This window comes from Berghia stephanieae, unplaced genomic scaffold (assembly GCF_034508935.2).
Source record: "Berghia stephanieae isolate SIO BIC M18660-M18661 unplaced genomic scaffold, UCSD_Bste_1.3 scaffold261, whole genome shotgun sequence".
In the NCBI taxonomy this organism is placed as follows: Eukaryota; Metazoa; Mollusca; class Gastropoda; order Nudibranchia; family Aeolidiidae; genus Berghia; species Berghia stephanieae.
This window is the reverse complement of record NW_027623745.1, coordinates 1-25412: the sequence shown is the minus strand read 5'-3', so window position 1 is coordinate 25412 and position 25412 is coordinate 1. Positions and strand designations below refer to the sequence as shown.

General features: G+C 34.9%; 1 protein-coding gene and 1 long non-coding RNA gene across 5 annotated transcripts; both read left to right on the top strand.

The window, feature by feature from the left end:
* The first annotated feature begins 14246 nt into the window (after window positions 1-14246).
* Window positions 14247-18604, top strand: LOC144961484 (uncharacterized). Its single transcript, XM_078894655.1, has 3 exons — window positions 14247-14876; window positions 15394-15539; window positions 16062-18604. Exons 1-3 carry the CDS (start codon window positions 14801-14803, stop codon window positions 17178-17180), a joined length of 1341 nt encoding a protein of 446 aa, XP_078750781.1. The 5' UTR covers window positions 14247-14800; the 3' UTR covers window positions 17181-18604.
* A 1646-nt stretch (window positions 18605-20250) lies between these two features.
* On the top strand, window positions 20251-25311 carry LOC144961485 (uncharacterized). 4 transcript variants are annotated; one of them, XR_013643177.1, is made up of 3 exons: window positions 20251-20571; window positions 24196-24308; window positions 24835-25311. It is a non-coding gene; the product is annotated as an uncharacterized LOC144961485 (long non-coding RNA). The 4 variants fall into 4 exon arrangements; XR_013643174.1 differs by lacking the exon at window positions 20251-20571 and adding an exon at window positions 21804-22229; XR_013643175.1 differs by lacking the exon at window positions 20251-20571 and adding an exon at window positions 21804-22913.
* Window positions 25312-25412: the final 101 nt, after the last annotated feature.

Below are 25412 nucleotides of genomic sequence, written 5' to 3'. Positions count from 1 at the left end.
TATTTTTATGATTTTTATCCCGACAGAAAATAATTTGGGAGTTTGATGCGCCTTCTGGAGTCAAGATCCATTGGACATTCGACCAAGACTGTACACTCGCCACTACTGAATTGAAGAAAACACCAAGTAAATTTTGGTATACTGCGTATTTTTTTTGCTTTTCTAAAGTTGTGGCTAAAAATGCGTTCAATGTCGATACTTCAAAGTGTAAAAAAGTGTGAAACCAATTCAAATACTGTCAACTGGGCTAGCTTTACCTCAAAGGAAAACTACCTTTGTAAATTCTGAGCATTTTGAGTCACCTGAGCTTTGTTGCTGTCATTTTCCTAATTAACTTGTTATAGGGAATAAGATTAGCGGAAGAGTAGCGCCCCTTGATTGGACGTCACCCATAGTCTGTGACGTCACCGGCGGAAAGTTATTAGAGAGAGAACGTCATGTTGGTTGTGCGCGGAGGCGAGGACGAGAGACGCATGCGCACAACCAACATGACGTTCCCGCCGGTGACGCCACAGACTATGGGTGACGTCCAATCAAGGGATGCTACTCTTCCGCTAATCTCATTCCCTATAGGCCGTACTCTTGAAAGACACGTGTTTAAATACTTGGCCAGAAAACTCAGTGTTGAAATATGATTTCATTTAAATTATCCTTATCTTGGCAGATAAAAACTGTCAAACCTGGAAACTCGCGAAGTCTCAGGTTTTTTCAAAGATGATAGTCGTTTAAATCGATCGATTTTTGAAGGATGATTTTGCTGGCCAAATTTCTAAATACCCGTTTATCCAGAGTACGTCAATTAACTCGTTAAACAAGAACTGACTTTTTGATCAAAGGAAATATTTGCCACAAAACAGGAAACATGACCCAGCGTCTCCAGGCACCATCTCCATGGTCGGCGGATCAAACCTCTGAGGTCCCGAATTTGATCCGCTGATCGTGAAAATGGAGAATTCAAAGGCTTGATCCGCCGACCATCAACATCATGGCGGTTGGAACCTGGTGCTGGAAAATCAATTTAAAGTCACAAATATGAAACTTTCCGGTTAATTTCAATTCCTTAGGATGTGGAATTGTTTTTTTTTTTTTTAATATTCAAGAAATATGTCTTCTAGTACAAAGAATAGCAAAAAGGTGGTATTTCCTTTCAGCTAAATCATTAATTCACCGATCCAGTCCGACACGAATAATGAAGCGAAAAATTAACAACTGGCAGTTAAGTAAGATAAAGAGCAAAAAAAGAAATAAGTTTAGAACAAGTGTCCGACACAGGAGAGAGAAATTTATAAGAAAATGAAAATATCCCTAAAAACCAGTCGGCCTCGGCTCGGGAATCGAACTCTAAACCTCCTGATTATCGATCGTGATAATCTTTTGAGACCTAGGGTTGCATATTATACTCTAATTCAAAAAGCAAAGTTTTCCTTTGAAGCGAAGTTAAGCCCGTTGACAGTACCAAGCTGCTATGAACTGTGGACTGTAAAAAGTACTGAACAAAATTGAGTATACCAGCTTTGAAAAAAAAAAGAATCCATGAAATTCAAAACATTGTAAAGATCTAACTTAATACTGTATAATGTATTTAGGTCGTTGTTTATTCATTTAAAAAGATATTCTATTCATTTTTATTCAATACAGTTTACGAGCAATTTATAGCACATATCACAAGATTTCTGGCGTTCTATGTCAAATAAATGTCTTGTCAACAAACCAATTGAGTTTTTGATTGATATTTTGATTGAATATATATATATATATATATATATATATATATATATATATATATATATATATATATATATATATATATATATATATATATATATATATATATATATAATATATATATATATATTATATATACATACATACATATATATATATATACTCTATTTTACGACATAGGGCATCCAGTGCAAATAAGTGACTTAGGTAACCCAATAGTATATCTCATCTGTGACTGTTAGTTGAAGAAATAAAGCTTTCCTGAGCAAGCAACAGTGACATTTATTAACCATCAGGAGTCATTTACTAATCGCTCAATTTATGAAAGACATAGAAATTTAACCGATTTCTAAACGAATTCACTCACTTTGATCATCTTCAAAATTGAACTCCTTTAAAACTTATTTATGTCTCCCGACAAAATGAAAAAATCTTGTGACATAGGTAATCCAAAATATATTGTCAGATCAACATTTATCCGATTCATGTATTTACTGTTTACTTGAAACGATCTATTTTAAAAATAAAATGCCTGGTTCAAGTGGGAATATGAGTCCCAAAACTGCACATGAATCTATAATCTTAGCATTTTACTCAAAGGGACACTCCAGTACGCATTGGCCACCATATTATGTGATATATATATATATATATATATATATATATATATATATATATATATATATATATATATATATCTTGGCCTACCGATTTCCAAGATATATATAAATCAGTAGGCCAAGATAGCTTCTCAATAGAATTGATTGACGCCCTTGACGATCTGTGAATAGACATTCTGACAAAAGCCTTTAATGTCTTATATGAAAAGGGTGAATTACCTAAGGTCTTAAGACAATCGGTATTCATTGCGCTACCCAAAAAACAAGGTACTATTGACTGTGACCAACACAGAACAATCAGCGTAATGAGCCAGGCCACAAAAATTATGTTAAGAATACTTATGGAAAGAATGAGGAGCAAGATCTCTCCCGAGATAAGTGTTTGGTTTTGTTAAAGAAAAGGGTACTGTAAATGCAATCTTTACATTGAAAACAATAATGCAACGGTCAATCGAAAAACAAAAATCACTTTATCTATGCTTCATTGATTATTCCAAAGCTTTTGATTCAGTACAGGACGATACGCTATTCAAAATCTTAGAAAAGATCGGTATAGACAGTAAAGACCTTCGACTTGTGAAAAACTTGGAATCAAACAGCGTGTGTCAAACTGGATAATGAAACATCGTACTTCTTTAACACCGAGAAGGGAGTAAGACAAGGTTGCGTCTTATCACCGGACCTTTTTAACACATATAGTGAAATAATATTCAAAGAAATTGAAGATATGAAAGGCGTTGTCGTTTGGGGGCAGAATATGAATAGCATAAGATACGCAGACGATGGTACTCTGATGGCATACTCTCCAGAATGCGTGCAGAAAATTTTAGATATAGTGGTGTGCAAAAGTGAAGAGATGGGCCTGAAACTAAATATTAAGAAAACAGAATGCAAGATGGTCTCAAAGAATAACAACAACGCGACCTTCCACTTGTCAAGCAAAGGAGAGACCATCAAACAAGTAAAGAAATTTAAATATTTAGGCACTATCATCACCCATGACGCACGTGACATAGAGGATATAAAACAAAGAATAGCAATAGCAAAAAACGTGTTCCATAAAATGCGACCAGTTGTGTGAAAGAACAACCTAAACTTGAAGACCAGAGTGAAAGTAGTAGAAACATATGTTATAAGTACCCTTTTATACGGTTGTGAAACGTGGACGCTTGACAAAGAATGTACGAGGAGGTTAGAGGCATTTGAGATGTGGGTGTATAGAAGAATGTTGAGGGTATCATGGACAGACAGGTGTACGAACGAGGACGTGTTGGAGAGGGTGAGAAAGGGAAGAATACTGATCGATAACATCAGAAAGAGGCAGTTACGATTTCTGGGACATGTGTGGAGAAGAGACGGAATTTAAAAAGTTGGTAACATATGGGATGATCGAAGGATAGAGAGCTAGAGGAAGACAAAGAATGACTTATCTAAATAACCTAAGAATGGTCAAATGTGACTTAAAAAGCAACACAGATTTCATGCTCAGAGGATCGTGATTCGTGGAGACAGCTGACCGGCAACGTGCTCAAGAGCACAAGCCACCATGGATGATATATATATATATATATATATAATATATATATATATATATATATATATATATATATATATATATATATATATATGTGTAATTTCAGTCAGCTTATCGTTCTTACCACAGCACAGAAACTGCTCTGTGCTGTGTTGCGAGTGATTTGCTTGATGTTTTAGATAAAGGTTCTGTTTCTCTTCTGACATTGTTAGACCTTTCGGCGGCGTTTGATACTATTGATCACGGTATTCTCATTAAACGACTTAATATAACATTTGGCTTGTCTGGGACTGTCTTGCAGTGGTTTGAATCTTATTTAGATGGCAGAAAGCAACAGGTTATGATTTTAGATAAACTTTCTCGTCAACATACATTGTCTTTTGGTGTTCCTCAAGGCTCTGTTTTGGGTCCAATTCTTTTTGTTTTGTATACTTCTCCATTATCTAATGTCATCACTGGTCATGGGCTGCGCTATCATCTCTATGCAGATGATACGCAACTTTATGCTACTGATAAAACTAAAAATCTCGAAAATATTGTGAAACGTGTGGAAGAATGTGTGACGGATGTGAAAGAGTGGATGGATGCAAACAAGTTGAAAATGAATGAGTCAAAAACAGAAGTGATGATTGTGGGAAATAGAGGGCTGTTGAAGGTGAATGATGGTCTTGAGGTGTTGATTGGGGTGAAAAGATCAAAGTTTCAAAGACTGTGAAAAATTTGGGTGTCTATTTTGATTCAGAAATGAAAATGTCAGCTCACATTTCTGCTCTCTGTAAATCTTTATACTTTCAATTGAAGAAAATCAGTTCGATCCGTCAGTATATTGCAATTGGAACATGTAAAACATTGGTTGTTTCCCTCATTTTTTCGAAACTAGACTATTGTAACTCGCTGCTTGTCAACTTGCCTCAGGCTTCTATTAAACAATTGCAACTACTGCAAAACAGTGCTGCAAGATTAGTTTTTGGCAAAAAAAAATTTGATCATGCAACCCCTTTGTTGGCCTCTCTCCACTGGTTGCCCATTGAAAAGCGCACATATTACAAAGCAGCGTGTCTTGTTTATAAGTGTTTGGCTGGTATAGCACCGGCATATCTCACAGATCACGTGGTCATGTGTAAATTTGAAAATTACACTTTAAGATCATGTAATGACCAAACGAAAATTTCGGAAAAAAGATCAAGAACAAAATTTGGTGATAGATCGTTTGCTTGTTTCGGCCCCAAGATTTGGAATGAACTACCACGTGGTCTGAGGGAGTGCAAGTCTTTACCTACTTTTAAAAAGAATCTCAAGACACATTTTTACTGTATTTGTTTTTCTTGACTCTATATGAATCCTTGATTTGGCTATGAATTGTTATTGTTGTTATTATTTTATTTTTTTATTTTTTCACTTAAAATTGATATTTATATTGTAAAGTGCCCAGAGCTTGTGTTTTACACGAGAATGAGCGCTATATAAATGTGTATTATTATTATTATTATATATATATATATATATATATATATATATATATATATATATATATATATATATATATATATATATATATATATATATATATATATATAATGATGTTCAAGTAGCACAAAGGTAACCCAAAGTGACACTCAAGTAGGCATTGGTCACCATATTATTATGTGATTGAGATATATAGTGATGTTCAAGGAGCACAACGTAACTCAAATGGACACTCAAGTAGGCATTGGTCACCATATTATCATTATGTGATTGAGATATAAAGTGATGTTCAAGGAGCACAACGTAACCCAAATGGACACTCAAGTAGACATTGGCCACCATATTATGTGAGTGAGATATATAGTGATGTTCACGTAGCATATAGGCAACCCAAAACGCTTAAGTTAAGAAACAAAAATTAACAAATACTATTTCATTTGATTCATATATATTTTTTTTCAAGTAACACACACAAAAAATAGAGTAGGTTCCACGATAGACGTCTTTTTTTTGGAAAAAAAAAAAAAAAAAAAAAAAAAAAAAAAAAAAAAAATATATATATTATATATATATATATATATATATATATATATATATATATATATATATATATATATATATATATATATATATATATATATTTATATATATATATATATATATATATATATATATATATATATATATATATATATATATATAATATATATATATATATATATATTGCGTCACGCGTCAAGAAAAGGACTATTTTTAAACCGCGTTTCATTATGTTCACTCCTTTATTTTGCAAAGACCATTTGAAGAATATGTCTGAAAAAACTTGGACCTCTTCCTTGGAGTACTCTCTACCCGTTGACGTGAATTGCATGTCATTTTGGATGATCTTTATGTTCAATTAGTATATTTATGGAATATGAAGTTTCGTCATGCTGGATGCCAAATCATTTACTTTCGGGAGTTTTTTGGGTGAATTTCAACAGACTGGAGATTTAGTTTAAAAAATTGTGTCTGGTTCAAATCTTGTTATCTTTCATTTATCTAGTCACTGTGCTTTAAAAATATATTTCACAAGTATGATAAATCGTTTTGGTGTCTAGTTACATGACGTCATACTTTTCATACATCAATTGGCAAGGAAAAAAAATCCAAATTCTTGAAAAATGAATTTGCTCTCATTTTCTTATTTATGAATGGATTTCTTAAATTCAAAAACTGTTTTCCATGACTATCAGAATGCTTTATGAATATAGTTAGAAACATCAATTTTAAACATTCAAAAATTGTCTCTTGTGGTCATCGTCTCTTGCTTCGATTCTCTTTTTAAAAAATTGATCTATCATAGTCTATCAGCTTTTTATAATAACAGAAAGTGTATGTTGTAACAATAATATATGTGACTAGGTGACTGATTCCAAACCAAGCGATAATAAACTATCATGATCAAAATAAAATACATAGGCAAAACTTACAGAAATAATTTGTTAAGAAAACATGTGAGATTATCTTTAATTGAAAACAGCATAAGTGAGATTGAAAAAAAAAGTGTATTAAATTTAATATTCAATTTGTATTGTCATTTATTAGATTTACAACTAGAAATTATGATAATTACTTTTGGGCTAGATGCATTGCTTCAGTTACATCTCCTTAAATTTTCCATTTCTATACTTTGTCTTCTCCTTGAATGATCGTTTTCATGAGTTTGACCTTGTCTTGGCAACCCTCCAAAATGGAATGTTTTTCAAGAAATTTCAACACTCCCTGTTTTCCAGGCAGCCTTCCTTTGGTGGTATTGTCGGTGATGTAATTTTTAAAATGACACCTAACCAATGCCGAATCGCGGTCACTCCACTTTGTGTATCGTCGCTCCTTATAGTTAGAGGCTGATTCAGTAGAAATAAGTTCCTCACAATTTTTTGAAGTGAATTCATCATACCCATCTGAATTTGCTTCATCGTTTAATTGCACAAGAGTAAGAGTAGAGCTTTTCTCTTTCTCACTACAAGTTCCATCAGTATTGTTATGTACCCCGGAGCTGTATCTATCTACAGTGTTCAACAGGAATTTTCCTACTTGTGGCAATTCTCTCACAGCCAATGGGCACTGGTACACATTTTTGTTTATTGCTTCAGAATGTCCCATGTGGCTGTAAAAATGTGTCTTTGCTCTTCTGGTAATTCAAGTTACAAACATCGTTGAGACCTTATGGCGAAATTTGTCAGAAAAATAAAACATTTGGCTTCTTTAGATTGGGACAGCTGTCAACCACTGATTTTAAACAGTGATAACCACTTGCATGGTCGAGAGAGTCACTTGTGCTTGGAAAATGGAACACATTTTGTTCTGAGATATTGCAATTACTTCTTTCAGAGAGGAGCTTGGTTATGGGTTCAATGGTGTCTTCTGTGAGAAGTACTGGAACCATCTTTCTTGATCCTTTGCCTGATTGATACGCGAGTTACTTTTCCACTGGGTCATCAATCTTTTCGACCAAATTAGGGTCAATCCACGAACCTGTTACTGCTTCTCTCCATTCATTTAGTGTCAGTCTTACAGGTTCACCACCTCGTCGAGAATTAAACATAGTCAGTCTGGCGACTAACAAGTTTCTCATTTTAACAAATGATTGCCTATCCCAAAGTTCATACTGCTCTGTCAGTTTTCTTTATTTCTTCAGTAATGAACATCTTGAATGTTTTAATGTCTTCCTCATCAGGCATAGATGAGGGTTTACGAATACCACCTCTTTTCTGTTCGCACTTGACCTGAGCTGTAAAAAATTAAAATTCCTGTAGAGGTCAAGGACATCCAAAAACCTTGTCATATCTGCTTCCTTCTGTGTGTCAGAATCACGAAATAACCTCTCATTACTTTGACAGCTTTCTTAGGAACGAAACCAATCCTGACCTTCAACACAGCTTTGCCCTGGCCACCATCTATGGCACAGATTCTCTTGACAGTATTTTCCAGAACATTAAAATGTTTGTATTCCAAAATGTCTAGGCCAGAAGCGTCTTTATTTCCTGACTCATTTCTAAATGTCAAAATCAGATTAGCAAAAACAGCGGCGTGGCGTATTGACGGCATATGGTGGTGCCATGATTAGAAGAAGTAGAAAAATTATAAAACAGTGAACACGAAGGGTGGGGTCGATGGTTTCTACGAGTGGACAAAACTCACAAAAACAAATAATTCATGAAAACAACAAGCCACAACACTGAGATACAAGTCCCGTGTGAAAAGGTCTTTGTAATAATTCTTTGTCCACCATTTAAAGGATTGGATTAGGTAGATAATGCAATCAATATGTGATAGATGTAAATCATAAGAGAAAAAAAACCTACGACAGAAATTACTTACTTTTAGTACTTGTAAAGAAAATCTGCAAATATTTTTATAATTTGTTTATTGAAATCTGGAATGGCATCTATTTCAGATTTGTGAATTGATAGAATCATCAACGAATTTAACCGCTCCTGTTTCATTGCATTTCGCAAGAAATTTTTCACTCTTTTAAGGGTGCTAAAACACCATTCAGTAGGTGGTCAAGAAATACGATGGAAGTGGTTAAGGTCACTATAGCCTATAGATGTCCATGATTTTCAGTGTTTGTTGTATCTGTAAAAAGTAGACAATAAAAACAAAAGAAACGTTTTTTTTTCTCTAAACTAACTGTGAGCCATTCATGTCTGTCATACCATGTCACTGAAAAAGAGCATTTTCGAGATTTCCACACCTGTGTTAATTCAAAATCAGTTGGTTGGTGAGGAACTAGACTTTTTATTTCTAGTATGTCATCTAGTGTCAATCTCCCAAACGGTCGATGGAAGCAAAGAGTCAACTTGATTCATTGCAATTCATTGTTTAACAAAACAAAACGTCAAAGTATATCTCAAATAATGGAAATCAGTGGAATGCGATTAATGATTGCACAAATAAAAGGTAGATCGTAAAGCATCACAAAGAAAAAATCACTCCACTTAAGTACTTAAGAAATCAAAAAACACACCGAAGTATAACTGTTGACAATCTTCGCTTCCTTTCTCTGACACAAATACACACGCACAAACACACACATACACACACACCCAAATACACACTCATACACACGTAACCATCACCTCGGTACTACAAGCAAGAAAAATGTTGGTAAATTCGTCCACAATGCTTCGTTGCATGCAAAGAATTACGTTATTCAATAATCGTGAAAAAGAGGTGGGGGGGGGGGGGGGGGGGGGGATTTTGATATGTCATATTTTTAAGTTTTATGTTGCTTTTCTTTGCTGCTTACAAATAAACTTGACAATGATCAGTGTTTTTGACAGTTAATGTATTATTTTGGATGGCCGAAGTTACCCTAATTATGGCGTAAACGGTGCAACATTGGCGCATCCCCCCAGTCCAACGGTGGAGCTCTCAGAGCCTGGCACAAGTCGAGGGGTTTCCCGCTATTTGAAGATAGTGTAATTCGACCCAGTTTCTCGCTCAATCAGCTGTAGCGATACTAATGGATAGAGCATTAACTGGAGCTCGGATTGCTTTGCACCACGGTGTTTGATTTAGTCACTAATTCGCGCAGTGATGTCACCAACACACGAGTCGACGCAGTGCGTGAATCGGAATCTTGAATAGAGCGGAGACTAAAAAGGCAGTATGTTGTTGGCGAAAGACAGTGGAGTTCAAATTTCTCTGTTTTATTTTTAATTAAATTATGCTGTTAATGAGCATCGACATCGATAAAGATGTGAGGAATAAATTCAATTGGTCATGGCTAGAAGTTAAAGATGATAATGGTGATTATTTTTCTGACTATGTCAAAAAAATTCCAGAGGCAGGAATATGACTTTGATGAAGTCATCTTTACCTATATGAATGACATGCTTATTTAGCATTCCTTCTACATCAAATTATGGCAGTCATACTTCCAGTAAGAAATAACACCCACTATTTTAATATATTTTATTTATCACTCTGCTCTCCAATGATGCCCTTATTTAAAAAAAAATAATTGAATCTTCAGTTTGTCGAAGAGTTTCAGTCAATTTTTATAGAGCTCATTTACAGGTCTACTACCACCCGAGTTATAGAGCTTTTACTCACTGAGTCCCTACCACCAGTGCTTCTACTCACGAGTCCCTACCACCAGCGCTTTTGCTCATCGAGTCCCTACCACCAGCACTTTTATTCACCGAGTCCCTACCACCAGTGCTATTACTCACAGAGTCCCTACCACCAGCGCTATCACTGAGTCATAGAGCTTCTACTCACTGAGTCCCTACCACCAGCGCTTTTGATCACCGAGTCCCTACCACCAGCACTTTTATTCACCGAGTCCCTACCACCAGCGCTTTTACTCTTCGAGTCCCTACCACCAGTGCTATTACCGAGTAATAGAGATTTTACTCACTGAGCGCCTACGACCAGCGTTATTACTATTACTCACCGAGTCCCTACCACCAGCGCTATTACCGAGTCATAGAGCTTTTACACACTGAGCACCTACTACCAGCGATTACTCACCGAGTCCCTACCACTAGCGCTATTACTCAGCGAGTCAGAGCTTTTACTCATCGAGTCCCTACGACCAGCGCTATTACTCACTGAGTCCCTACCACCAGCGCTTTTACTCGTTGAATCTCTACGACCAGCACTTTTACTCGCCGAGTCCCAACCACATGGCTATTACTGAGTCCCTAACACCAGCGCTAATACTATTAGTATTAGCCACCAAATCCCTACCACCAGGGGGGACAATATAAGCTAAAATTAGACCCCAAAAATTCTTACAGTGATGCAGAAAAAAAACAACGAACAGATATCTTTCAAATTTACACAAATTGTTTCTTACAACAAGATGGATAGGTTTAGCAATAGTCTTGAAAATAAATTTTTCAGAATATTTTTTCGATTTCTTAGTAATTAGAAAAAAAATTGATTTAAAAATTCATAAAACTGCTCAATTTTTGTTTAGTCCAAAACCCAACCATCATGATGCAAAACACATCATAAGAAAAATTCTGACCAAATTTGAAGACAATATGATGGGAAACAATCCAGATGAGAATGTTAGAAAATCAGAGAATGACGCACAATGAAATTTTGAGAAAATGAAAAATTTGTCTTTAATTTGATAATAAAGCTAATAATGCAGACAAAGGCCAACATTCATCAAGTGTAACCAATATGGAACAGTAATATTTTATAAATTGATCAAATATGAAAAAAAATTATAAACGATTCGCTAACCCATACCTCTAAGAAAAAAAATTGTGAAATAATTTAATATCTGCTGTTATTCACCAAAAAATTACACTTTAGTGGTCAAATATGCTTTATAGTTCTAAAATTCTTTAATTATATCTCATGAACTAATAATGTAATGTATAATTTGATGTTAAACACCAAAAATAACTGAATGAAAAAAAAAACTTTTTTAAGGGGCAACATAAGCTAAAATTAGACGTAAAACCCTAAAATTTCTAACATTAGATGCACCAAATCCTAGCATATAAATTTCTTTCAAATTTAAACACAATGTTTCTTTCATAAATAGCTATATCATGAAAACTCTTGGAATAATTTTTTTAGAATTTTTATTTGATTTCGACTGAAAATTTAGCGCGGATCGACAGGAACACATGAATTTTAAAATTTATAAAATTGCTAAATTTTAATTTACCCCCAAATACTTACATCATGATGTAAAACACATCATAGAAAAGATTCTGAATAAATTTGAAGATAATTTAAAGAAAATGACTAAGGTAGGATTGCTAGAAAATCAGAAAAATGACATAAAACAGACATTTGAGAAAGCGCAAGCTTTTTCTATAATTTGACATAAAGGCTAATTTTGCAGACGAGTAAAAGAAATGATCCATCAAACTTTCAAAATATGACCGTAATAGGACAAGAAAACGAAAATTTTGTAGATTGATCTACTAAGTCTAAAAAAATTTATAATCGGTTCACTCGCCCATACCCCTTATAAAAAAAAATGCTGTTGTAAAATTGATTTTTTTACGACCAGAGATAAAATAATTTTGTGGTCAAATATGATGTCATACCTTATGAATTCATCATTATAATCACAAAACCTAATTATTTACTGTACTGTATACAATAGGTTATATACAGATGATTTCTAGATATATCAAATGATTTTTCAAAATATGATATGGCACGCTATCCTCATTTTTCATTTTTTTTATTCTACTTGAGAGACAAGTCGTATAAAATTAAATATCTAGTCAAGTTGAACTGCAACATCAATTCTATTTTAGACAATAAAACAGTTAAATAGTGCACTAGCTCTGAATAAAAAGCAATTTGCTTTCCCAAACCATTGGAATAAAAATTTCTTTCGCCTCAATACAGAAAAAAGTCAAACAACCAAGAATCTCAAAGACAACTAAACATCACAATCGATAGCATATCACTGCCATCTGACCAGAACCCTAAATATCTTGGAGTCATTTTGGATCGACAGTTGACATACAAAAAACACCTTGAAGCAACCTCCCGAAAAATTGGCAAAAGGAACTGCCTGATACGAAAACTGGCACGGACAGGCTGGGGTGCCTCACCGACTGTACTCCGGACATCCACCGTTGCCCTATGTCACAGTGTCGGCGAATATTGTTCACCAGCATGGGCCAGAAGTAAAAACACCAAACTAGTTGACACAAAGCTAAGGGATTCCATGCGTACCATCACAGGGTGCCTAAAGTCAACCCCAGTGCAGTGGCTACCAATCTTGAGTGGAATTGCACCACCACATCTCAGAAGAGAGGAACAAAACCAAAGGTGGATTCAAAAGGCAGAACAAAACAACGATACCCCTCTGTGCGAAATTTACAAAAAATGCCCCTACCTGCTCAAGATTAAAATCCAGATCTCAAAGAAAGATAACTACAGCATCACTGATGAATGGAGAAAAGAATGGGCAAATAATACCCCAACAGGAGGCCAAATTATTGAAGACCCTACCAATGAAATTCCTGGCTCACAGCTTGGTAGGAAATACTGGGTGGCTGCAAATAGGCTACGCTCCAGACATGCGAAAACAGCCGCAAAAATGAAAAAATGGGGTCTAAACAACTCAACAGAATGCCCCAAATGCCAAACTGACCCCAAGATGTAGATCACCTTGTGCTCCACTGTCCTGTTACCAAGCTGAATGGAGGTTATGAAACCATTCACAAATGTGAAGATGAATTCAAGGCTTGGCTCGACGCGACATCTGAAAGTGTGACCCCTCCATACGATACTACTACTACAGAAAAAGTCAACACTACTTGTTTGCCACCACTTTTTTTGTAGTTCCATAAAGAGGGTTGATCCTGCTCTGGATGGAAAAATTGAAATAAAAAGAGACACATTTCATTAGCAATTTTTGGAAATGGTATTATTGTCATAAAATACATTTGTCAAAGACATAGCAATTTTTAAAAAGTGATCATTATTCACACCAACACACTTGAAATTTCATTGGTTTTACATCCACAGAACAAAACTCGTGGCAACAAACTATAGTCTGTCGTTAAGTTAATACATTCAGTAGTAATTCAATTCAAATGATGCTTTGCCATTTTCATTTAGAAAAACGAGCATTTATTTTATTGATCACCAATAAAAAATGTAAAGGCGCTATGGAGATTTGAAAACATTACTAACCATTGTCAAAAAGTGCATGCAGACACTCTGGTCTGCTGGCCCAGATGATGGTTTGCTGATTGATGAGTTTTGCCACAGGCAAAGGTTTGCCTCAACACACCTTGCCAGAATAATAGCCCTTGAGCCAGCATCTTTATGGATTGTCAGGACCCCAGTAACGTCAACAGAATTCTTTCATGTTAGCTGTCGATGAAAATAGGTACCGCAAACTGCCGCATAACCTGCATTGAGAGCGTTTTTCGTTGATTTCACAATAAATTCACCTTGTTGTAATTTATTTACATTTCGACCATTTTTAAAATGAATGGTATCAGTGAAAAGATCAAGAAAAGCCCTTTCCAATGGTGTTATTTTTGATTTTATCTGATTCGGTTAATAAAGAAAAGATATCGGATGAAAAATACGACGATCTGACGTTTTCCCCTCGTGAAATCTTGCGTTTTTTCAACATACTGCGTTTGAATGCTCGGCGAATTTGGGCCGTGGTCGTAATCGTGCTGGTTATTGCAGTATTCGATGAAGTAAATCTTAACGAATCTGTTGATACTAAATTCACGATGGTTATAAAATTTTAAGTGACTTTTTTTTCAAACTTTATTCAAAAAACGGGATTTTCAGGGGTTTAAAATGCAAAATTAGAAAAACCGAAACCACCATGTGAAAGATCGTTCAATTCTCTTTTAAAATAACTAATTCAACAACGATTACTTGGTATCGCCCAATTCCGCCAGCGCGATAAGAAACCCGATGCCCAGCATTGAATTTACTCTTTACAATGGCCTCCTGCCTGGAGCACGGCCAGACGAACGGGCTTGGAATTTCTTCTCAAAATGGATCATTAGATCTAAAAGGTGAGTTTTAATGTGATAATTATATCATTAATACTCATAGCTTCATGTATATCAATGTTTTATGTATTTGTGATCTAAATGACTGCAGTTTTTATCCATTTTATGTGTCTGTGGTGTTGATATTACGAATGGATCCTGACTCAAGCCAGACTTCGTGCAACGGGTCAACTTTGATACAACGCGTATTTTTTTCAGAGAAACTAATGCATTAACTATTTAAATATTTTAATATGAATGATAACTCAAGTTATTTAGACATGTGCATGGTGTTTAAGCATATTTTCTTTTATCTATGAATATAGTTTTAGTGTCAGTCATGTCGTTAGGGTTAGTAAACAAAATTCAAGATGGCGGCGTCTGTGTAAGTGTAAGGTTTACGAGTAAGACTTAAGAACTTTCAGGGTTGTTTTGTTTTCTTTTTTTCCTTTAACCATCATACCTTCTTTGTGTAGCTATAACCTGTAAACTTTTAAATCAATATAGATTTTGATTTTTTTTCATTTAATATCCATTATAGATGAACAGTATCAAGCTTTGAGCAACACTTTCCTTGCATCTGGAAAAGGTCGTCGCCCAAACCTTCCCCCATCCATTGTTGTTGACAACAGATTACTCTTACAGCTTCATTTGCTGAAACAAGAAGGAGGATGTTCCTGGGAAAAAGTAAGTTGCAACTGAGTGGTCATGAGTTTTTATCCTGTACTAGAGATTACGCAAAATACATTTTCTCCTCCCTCAAGTTCAGGACAGATGGTAACAGCAATACTAATGTTCATTGAATTTTAATGTCTTTGCTTTTACTTTTATGTGTTCAAGATTTTGACTTGTAAGTTTAAGGATTGAAACATGCTCAACAGGAATAATCAAAGCATAATTTTCTATTATTATAAAATCACAGACATGAATAGCTTGTTAACTGTGCTAGGTAGGTGGGGGTGGGGAGGGGTGCACATAACGGCAGCCTTAAGCAAAACATCAGTCTCCAATAAGATAAGGAAAGTTGTGTTAAGACCATTGCGTCTGATTGGTCTTGTCGGGGTGCGAACCTGGGGGGACATCTCGATCTGGACTTCAGAACAAAACCAGTGGTTACAACTGCTTGCAAGAAGGAAGTAAGTTCAGTTTACAAAACAGTGATTGGTAATTTGATTTTGAAAAGAAAAATGTTTTCTGTCTTTATTCCAGGTGGATTCATGGATGGCGCAGATAACACCAGCATTTGATGCCTGCGTTGGTGTGAGGAATGCCATTGAAAGGAGTTTGTCGTCCTGGGAAAAGTTCACTGACGGGGATGATTGTGCTGGTTTCCTCAACAATCCGTTGGACTTATCTGCCATTTCTGACGATTTGACTCTATTGGGAATCAACAGACTGAATGTGAGGGCAATACCCGAAGACTTTTTTCTTTCATCTATCCTTACAAACAAAGGTATAATTGATCTATACCAACACATCAATTCGATGAATTATTCTATGCAACTTTTTTGGTCTTGGGTAGATATTTTATTGCATAAAAAATTTTCTCTAAAGGATATTGAAAAACATTTTTCCTCTGTATTGAAATTGTATAAAGCTAAGCAAAGAAATAAACATCGTAATGCTGATGCCTTTACCTCATTTTTATGTGAAGAATTTACTATTAAATTTATTCCAGTACAACAGAAAGAACCCTCTCTCGTAAAACTCTCCAATTCTTGTACTTGTAATACCAATAATTTAAAGGCAAAGATTGATACCCTACAGAAAGAAATTATAACATTGAAGTCTGTAATTACTGATTTGCATGATGAGCGTACTTCTTTAAATGTCAAGTTTCAAGAATTAAAAATCAAAAGTGATAAAGCTGAGGAAGATAGAAAAAGAATAAATGATAAATATTTGGATGTTAAGCGTAAAGCAAGAGAAGTTGAATCTTCAAAGACCAAAGAAATTGATAATGTTAAAAATGAATTGAATAATTTGTCCTCTATCAATAAGCAATTAAAGCATACTATAAAATTACTTGAGAAAGAAAATAAGAACAATGATGATTTTGAGAGTTGTAAATGTTCGTTTCAAGATGTTGATGTTGTTTCTGTTAAAGAGCCTTGTAAAAATGCTTATTCTTCTGCCATGCGGTCTGTAGTTATTGATTTGATGTCAAGGGTAGGGTGTCTGCTGACAATGTTAAGCATTGTATATCTACTATTTCAAAATGTCTGTTTAATTACAGTTTTGATCATTTGCCTTGTGCCAGAACATGTAACAATATTTGTGAAGAAGCTAATGTTATTTGCCATTTACAAAATGCTGAAGGCGTCTTGAACTCTTCTAATGTTACTCTTCATTCTGATGGTACATCACGAGACCAGCAGAAAATTGTAGGCCATCAAGTGTCACTAGACAATGATACAACATTGTATTTAGGTTTTAGTCCTATTGCTTGTGAAGATGCCAATAGTCTTCTGGATTTGACAGTCAATATGTTCAAAACATTATCTGATGTGTATAGTTCTTATTCAGATATTTCCACTCATGATGTTTTAGATAATTTGTTAGAAAAGGTTACTAGCACAATGACTGATAGGGCCTCTTGTATGAAATTGTATGATTCAAAATTGAATGATTATATAAATGAAAAACTTGGTCGAGGTGTTCAAATTTCCTTTTTGCATTGTAACGCTCACTTCCTTTTAGGTATGAGTGCTGCTTGTGAGACTGCATTGTCTAATATTGAATGTCAATTGGGTGATGGGGATGGTCTTGGGAGGGATAGAGAGTCAATGTTTGCTAGGTTCCAGTCAGATGATATGACTGCTACATCACGGACAATCAAACATGCATGTGATTTGCTTGGTCCCAGGGGTGATCAGAAGAATGGTTATCGGGTTTACTGGTTGACCCATTGTCCCAGCTCTTTAATTCCATCATTCAAATCTAATCGATTTAACTGTTTTTATGCAGCTGCAGCAGCATTGATTTTTCACCACTCAAGCATTAAGGTTTTTTTTTCATCTAGCATTTTGCCAGAGACCATTAATCAGAAAATGATCAGTTTGAGTTATGACATTTCAGATCCCACCATTATGTGCTTGATATGTGTCATTGCTTTACTTTATGTTAAGGTGACTGGGCCATATTGGATTTTGTTGACAAGCAGTAAAGTGAAATATAATGATTTTTATTTGTATGTTCAGAAAATGTTTGCTTTTTTCCAAGATCCTTCTTGCCTTATGGATGATGATTTTGTCTGTGTGTTTGGTGAAGAATTTAGACTTTCTAGTCCTACTGTTCAAGCAATCAATGTTTTTGTATCAAATTGTAATGATGATCAATTATGTATTATGAGAAATGCCATTGACACCATTTGTACGGAACTTGTTGCTGTAACTAAACGACAGTTAGCAGACTTTTTAGATGGCTCATTTAGTTCAGCATTGCTCGCTGAAATTTCTTCTAAGTTAGCTCATTGTCCATTGACTAATTTGATTGGTGAAAGTGCCTTTGGTGACTTCGATTTTGATGTCCACAAAAGAAGAAATTGTTCATTGTTTAATCGTTCTAGCATTCATATGTCTAAGCGAAATGATGTTGTTGATTTTATTGCAAGTAAAACATCTAATGAAAGAGATAATCTTTTCAAATTTAGTAGATCATATGCTCCATGTTTAAAGAAAAGGAAAGTAGAAGAGGAAGATAAAGTAAAGATACAAATGCAAGAGAAGATGGTTGAAAACCAAGAAAAGAAACTCCAAAAAGAAGTTAAATCAATCACTATCACATCTAATTTAACTGCTGTTTTAAAACAACATGGTGGTCCATGCACCAATGTTGATAATGTAAATACTCTTTATAAGAAAGTGCAGGGATATTCTTCCAAAAAACAAGCTATAGAAGCATTTCGCAATGAAATTAGATTTCAGAAAGCGATATGTCAAAAGACTAAATTAAAGTTGTCAGGCAGTTTGGATGATCTTTTTGTAATGCTTACTGCTCATTTTGCCAGTGTTCAATCTAGTGATACCAATGATAATTGCTAATTTTTGATCCATCACTCACTATTTTCAAACAGCGGATTGTGTTTCATTTTCATGTCCGTTCGCATAATATTGAAATTAGGGTGTCATTTTCAATTGCTTAGTAGCTAATGGAGGGAGATATATTTGTATCTATTAAATATTTACATGAAATATATACGATATCCCTCGCTTGTGTGGAAACATAAGTGGTTTTAACAATTTCTTTGATTTTTTATGAATTTTCCAAAATGTATGATTTTTTGTAATTGATGATGAATGTGTGTACTTTTATTATGACAAAGTACATTTGGTTGGGTCCATCCCTTCTGATATCCCTTTGCTGTAATAGATCTTTTCTTTAGCTTTAATTTGATATGTATTTGGTTAATGTAGCTTTATTTGTTGTTTTTTTACAAATTTTTGAATTTGACTAAAATTGAAGATTTTCATGTCCGTTCGCAGAACATGGGAAATTGGGCTTTTTCCCATTTTTGATTGAATAAACGACAATTTTATTTTTGTGTCACACCCCTGAAAAAAATTGAGTTTGTTCTCTATATACTTGGGTTCGTACTCAAGAGGTTTTGGGTGTCTGGAGGTTATACATTTTTGTTTGTGGTGTTCCAAAGTTGGTCTCCTGGCCATTGGCGAAAAACGACGGAATTTCAAAAATTTCGAATCGTCATAACTTCCTTAATATTCAAGATACATCCTTGTATTTGGTATCAAAATTCTTCGAATGGCTTGTACTAATCATATAACTAACAATCAACTGCCATTTTCAAGTTTGAAAATTCAGTTTGCGGTACCTAATGAAAACAAAAAATTAAATTAAGGCTACGCTTATTTGTACTACCACTGCAAATAACGCCAGAGCTTTATTTTGTGAAAAATAACAATAACAGGGCTTAAAAAAAAATTAAAATACTAATTCCCCCCCCCCCCCCCCAAATATTTTAAATCAGCCTTCCATGTCAAGCGATTAAAACCAGGTGTTTCAATGTTCGATCCCCAGTCAAAAGGTTGCTAATTTTATCAAGATCAAGAGGTTTCGAGTACTCACGACATTCCAGGCTCAGGGTCCTTTAAAAAAATACTTTTCATTCAGTTATTGTTATTATCTTTATTATGGCCGACACAGCATGCATCGTCCATACTTTTTCAAAACTTTTTTTTTTTTTTGGGGGGGGGGGGGGGGGGGGGGGGGCTGTTTTTTTATATCGGAAAATTGGGTTTTGTATGTTATGTTCATGGAGAGAGAGTAATATTTTATAATGATAAGATATCTGTAGTGGTAGTATTATTACTAGTTTTGAAATGCCTATGATGATGACAATGTGAGATAATTATATTAGTGTGATTATTTTTAAGTGGTTATTTGTACTACCACTACAAATAGCGAAAACTACCGCTTTTCACTATTTGTACTCCCAGAACTCTTATGTGTTTAAAGTTGCAAACCACCGCTCCTTTACCTATTTGTAGCTACTCCCAGCACTCTTATGCGTTTAAAGTTGCATTTGTGAGCTTTCAAGGACCAGCCGACCAGCCTCCACTTTTCGCGGTCTTTCTTTGAGAAGTGTGAAGCAAAAAAAAAATGGCCCTCTCGGTAAACGAGACATTCTCATCTTTTCTCCAATTTGAAAACATTCGAAAATGAGAATAATGTACTTTTTATTTAAAAGTCAACAAAGAAGGTAAGTAAACTAGATACGACAATTTTTTCCTTTATTAAGTGGCAATCTTTCTCGTCATTCTCACTCTAACTCTATCAATAATAGGAATAGGAAAATATGTGACCAAAACACAGCAACCCAATGGATAATCGAGTATAATTCAGAAACGGCCTCAGATACAACTTTGAAAGTTTTACATGTGGTAATTCAACATCTCTGTAATACATTGCAAACAGAAAAAAAATTATTTATTGAGAAGAAAAGTATAGTTTAGAGCTGAAACAGCTGAAATCAAGGAAAAATAGACCACGACATGCAAAACCTATTGGAATTTTGGAAAAGTCGACAATTAAATATTTATTCACATGTAGATAGACCAACTACACCACTGAATCAGCGTCATTTAGTTATTCACTTTGAACTTTTCAAAATGAAAATAGACCTCATAAAAGCAGAGATATGGATTGATGAATGTTTGAGGTTGTGTATTAGTGTTTTGAATGATCGAAAATAGGTGATTTTAAAAACTTCCCCTCCCCCGTTCCCCGAAATTGGACAGACCTCCGTCAAAGGATGAAAAACGTCAAAATCAGCAGTGAAAAATCAATCGGAAAAAAAGGAAGAGAATTGTAAATTATAAAATGAATGCATGGACATGAAAACGCCAATTAATTGAATAATTAAAAACAAAAATAACTTCCATAAATGGAATATATTGTAAGATATAAAGATGTAAAGTTTTGATGTGGATTGACGAAGTTATCTCTCAAACGCAGCAGACGACAGGAAGTGAATCAGTATAAGAAAATGGCAGCTTTTGTAAACAATCGAGGCCAATAACTTGTTTTTTGGGGAGCTCTAACTTTTGAGTGCAAACATATTTTGCTCTGAAATTTTCAGAGAAACTACTTTAATATGTATCTCAGAAGGAATTTTTTTTTATTAAGAAGGACCATCTCTGGTTTAAAAGTTATAAGCGTTTAAACACATATAGGCTACCTACTCTCTTTACGCAAAGATTTCTCAAAATCATGATATAGGAAGGGGAGTGACTATTCTCATCCCCTAGTCTAGGACTAGGATGCTAGTCTTCATAATAGTAGTCCACAATTGTTGTATGTTTAATCCAAAGGTTGTAATGCAGTAATTAAAAAAAAAAAAAATCAATCAAATCCAAATCGCAAAAAGCCGGCGACGTTTTTTTCCGTAATCCAATCGGCCGGGGGGGGGGGGGGGGGGGGGGGGGGGGGGGATGAGAATAGAGGCAGCCCATAGGAAGATAATAATATTAGCATCATTGTATGTAGAATTTTATGCCTTTCCAATGATATATAACACATGCCATTTCATTCAACTGAGAAAGAAGAATGAACATTTTAAAATCACTCCTAAATTTTTTCCCCTCAAAAACGGAAACAGAAATCCTCACCTGTTTTCAACTCGCGAGAGCTACTTCTTGCAAGTGCCTACTAAGAGGGTTGAACTTGAACCTGAACATGCTCCTTCTCTTCTTCTTCTTCTACTTATAACTACAACTAGATACTACTCCTCTCCTGAATGATCGGAACTGTTTAAGAAGCTAAATTACGGGTTCCACCGGCGCAGCTCTCTAGACTTCCAGTCCCACAGTGCCCAGTATGGGCGGGAGACTTTACCCCCGATGTTCCCCGAGTCTCGAGGTAGTTTCACTTTATAATTGTTTTAGCTTTTGAACTGTGGATCTTTTGTCAAACGTTTTATTTTAATTTTTCAAATTTAGTAGCACTTTAAAGGCCTGCGTTAGGTATCGCTCTGCTGTACTGTAACTGTAAGAGCGTAAGAATAAGAACATGGTAAAAGTACCGTAAAAGTATGCTGATGAAAATGATATTGACAATGAAATTATAATAAGAAGAACAATAGAACTTATAAACAAATCAATAAAGAAGCTTTAAAAAAATGAAATTTAAAAGAAGTAAGAAAAGACTGCCTCAAGAAGTGAAAAAAATTGTCCCTGTTGTTGAGATGTGAAGTGGACATGTTTTAATAATCGTGTCTGTTTAGAATTAGAAGAAATGAAAGATGCCACTTTTTATTTTAAATGTAGATTGCACATTAGCAGAACACTAAAAAAAAAAAGTTAAGAAAGAAAATCCAATGTGGCAACTTGGTTGCTAGTGAAAAAAGTAAAATTTCTCCGCTCAGCATTGCTGCTGGTGTGATGTCTAGTGTTAGTTAGGTGTCACTATGTTAGAGTGATATCTTGTTACTTCATATTTTCATTTTAAAACCTGTAGAACAACTTGATTGATTTGTAAATTTCCTTATATGACCATTGTTTTAGTTTTCTGCAGCCATTATAATTCAATTTGAAATATTGAAAGGTACTGGAGAGGAGTCTTAGTGGGGTTTTTTTTGTCTGTTAGTTTTAGTTATAGGTCATAGTGCAGGTCCAAGTGTTGGAAATGTACAATGTTTTATTTTTTATTTTAAGGTTAGTTGAAGGAATACTTTCCTTAGCTCAAGGAACGTGCAGAAGACCTCCCCTATTTACTACTTACTACTACTACCCAAGTACTAGTGCTAGACTACTTCTTCCGCCACCTCGCTCCTAAACGGACTGACACCACAGGCAACTGATATTATTCTCTCTCTCTCTCTCTCTCTCTCTCTCTCTCTCTCTCTCTCTCTCTCTCTCTCTCTCTCTCTCTCTCTCTCTGAGTGTGTATCTGTCTGTCTATTTCTGCCCATCTCCCTCTTTTTACTAATTAGTTTGTAGGTGTTTGGCAAATTCTCAAGAACAGCCAAGATATATGCGGCTGTGTGGCACTCACTTCCGGATTGGAAGGTCCTGGGGTCGAGCCTCGCCAAGGACTCACATTCTCTCACTGTACTCATGTGTATGATTTCCTATCCGCTAAGAGCGTTGTCTGTCAGAAGAAACGTTCTACTTGTTACGTGTTGCTGCTAGTCATGGATCCTTTGTAAAGTGCTTTGAGCATGTTTGGTGGATATTGCGGCTTATGAAAGCTCAATTCTTTTTTTAATATTTATATATATATAAAAAAGATGCAGGATGATGACGGGCATGCGCTACTTTATGATGTAGTATAAACCATTCCTAATATATGATTTTGCTAAATAGGTCTACACTCAAATTTTACGAGTGTATCTGGTGGCAAATATTAGACACTCGTTGCCACTGTGATTTTGGTGAAACTTGGCTTATACACAGATACATGAATTTTCATAATACGGCTTCAAACAAGCGATCTGAACTTCAATTTATAATGTAGTAATTTTTCTCAAATGACAGCTTGATTGAATGTGACAAGATCCTTTTACTTAATACAATTCAATTTAGTGTGGTCTGTAGTTGTTTGCCTAATATTAGAATGCACAGAATTTGAATTTTTATTGACTTTAAATATTGAAAACAACATGCCTTTGGCTTTCCATTTGTGCCATTCAGCTTTTGACCTAGTCCCTGATTTGAGTACCACGTCACAAATTTAAGTTCTTCGAGAAAACTCTCGACTTACTTTCTTATTCTTCTAACGTACTGAACTGTAACACCTTTGTCTCAGTTGGAGAAAATATTGCAATTTTTAACTTAATATTTAGGTGTTTATGTTATGATCTTTTATATTATTCCGTGTTTTTCAGCTTCCATCATATCACCCTGAGGAAAGTTGGCTAATTTATGACTTTTGTGTCTATGAATGCAAGCAGGGCAAAAAGCGATTGACCTCAAGCAAAGGAGTTCGCCCTAACCAGAGGTAGGAGGTTGTTTTTGGACGGGGGCAGGAGGTGTTTTTTTACTTTTACATATTTTAAAAAAATGAAAATATTATATGCACAAGGTTATAATATTTCAGAATAACTCGGAAGTAAATTATCTCCATCAGCTTTTCTATCTTGATTGCCAAGACAATTTTAATAAAGCAATCAAACTAATTCTGAATTTTAAAACATCCAGAGGAAGAGGCAATGTGTGCCTATCTGCAGCTCATTTACAGTCTTCAGTGGGCGGGCTGCACGATGTAATGCAGCAAGACAATAGTTCAACTATTACCAGAACAGTTTTAAAAAGTGAAAGACTTGATTTGTTCATTGTATCTGATTGCGCTGGATTAGTATTATTATTGAATATCTTATTAAGATTTATTTTCAATTGCTCTATAATCTGCATGTTGAAATCCTTCACAATTGAGTTATGCAAGTGACAACGCTATTAATATTTTATCATACTATGTTGTGGATAATTTTATTATTTTGTAATAAAAAGTTTTTCTTACCATGCAGGACTCTGAAATTAATACTGGCTTCTGAGGGTTACAGGGGCTAATCACCACCATGAAAATCACCCATGTGATAAATTTGTAAGACTCATTCATTTTATAGTTATTTTCCATCGACATTTTGTCCCTGCAGTTTTTCGCTGCCGAAAATTTTACACTTGACAGCAATTAATCGCAAATTTCTATTTTAGTCGCAATTAGACTCAATTTTTTAAAATAAATATGTAAATATTTTTTCTTTTCTTGTTACTTTATATTTTCAGTACTTAATTGTCCCTCCCCCTCCATCTATTGAGTGTAATATATAGTAATAGATTAGTTAGGTAAATGCACTATTGACACCAGGACCAAATGTTTAAAGGACAACAGCCATTCCAACTCATATTTTATTACGATACATTCAAGGTGGCGCACTGAGATGGAGAGATGATGACCAGCTTGTGACAAAATTGACTGTTCCAGAATTTGTAATTTTTTTTATTAAAAAAAATAATTTCTTGGAAGGGTTCTGGGCAGAGAGTTCACATTTTTCTATCCCTTATATTTGTTTTCCCTTTCCATGTTGCTCCCTGTCTTTGTTAT

Excerpts from the sequence above, each read along its gene's own strand:
- LOC144961484 (XM_078894655.1), top strand. The coding sequence starts at position 14,801 with ATGGCCTCCTGCCTGGAGCACGGCCAGACGAACGGGCTTGGAATTTCT. Across the intron at positions 14,877-15,393 it reads TGGATCATTAGATCTAAAAG|ATGAACAGTATCAAGCTTTG; the intron begins GTGAGTTTTAAT and ends TATCCATTATAG. Across the intron at positions 15,540-16,061 it reads GAGGATGTTCCTGGGAAAAA|GTGGATTCATGGATGGCGCA; the intron begins GTAAGTTGCAAC and ends TCTTTATTCCAG.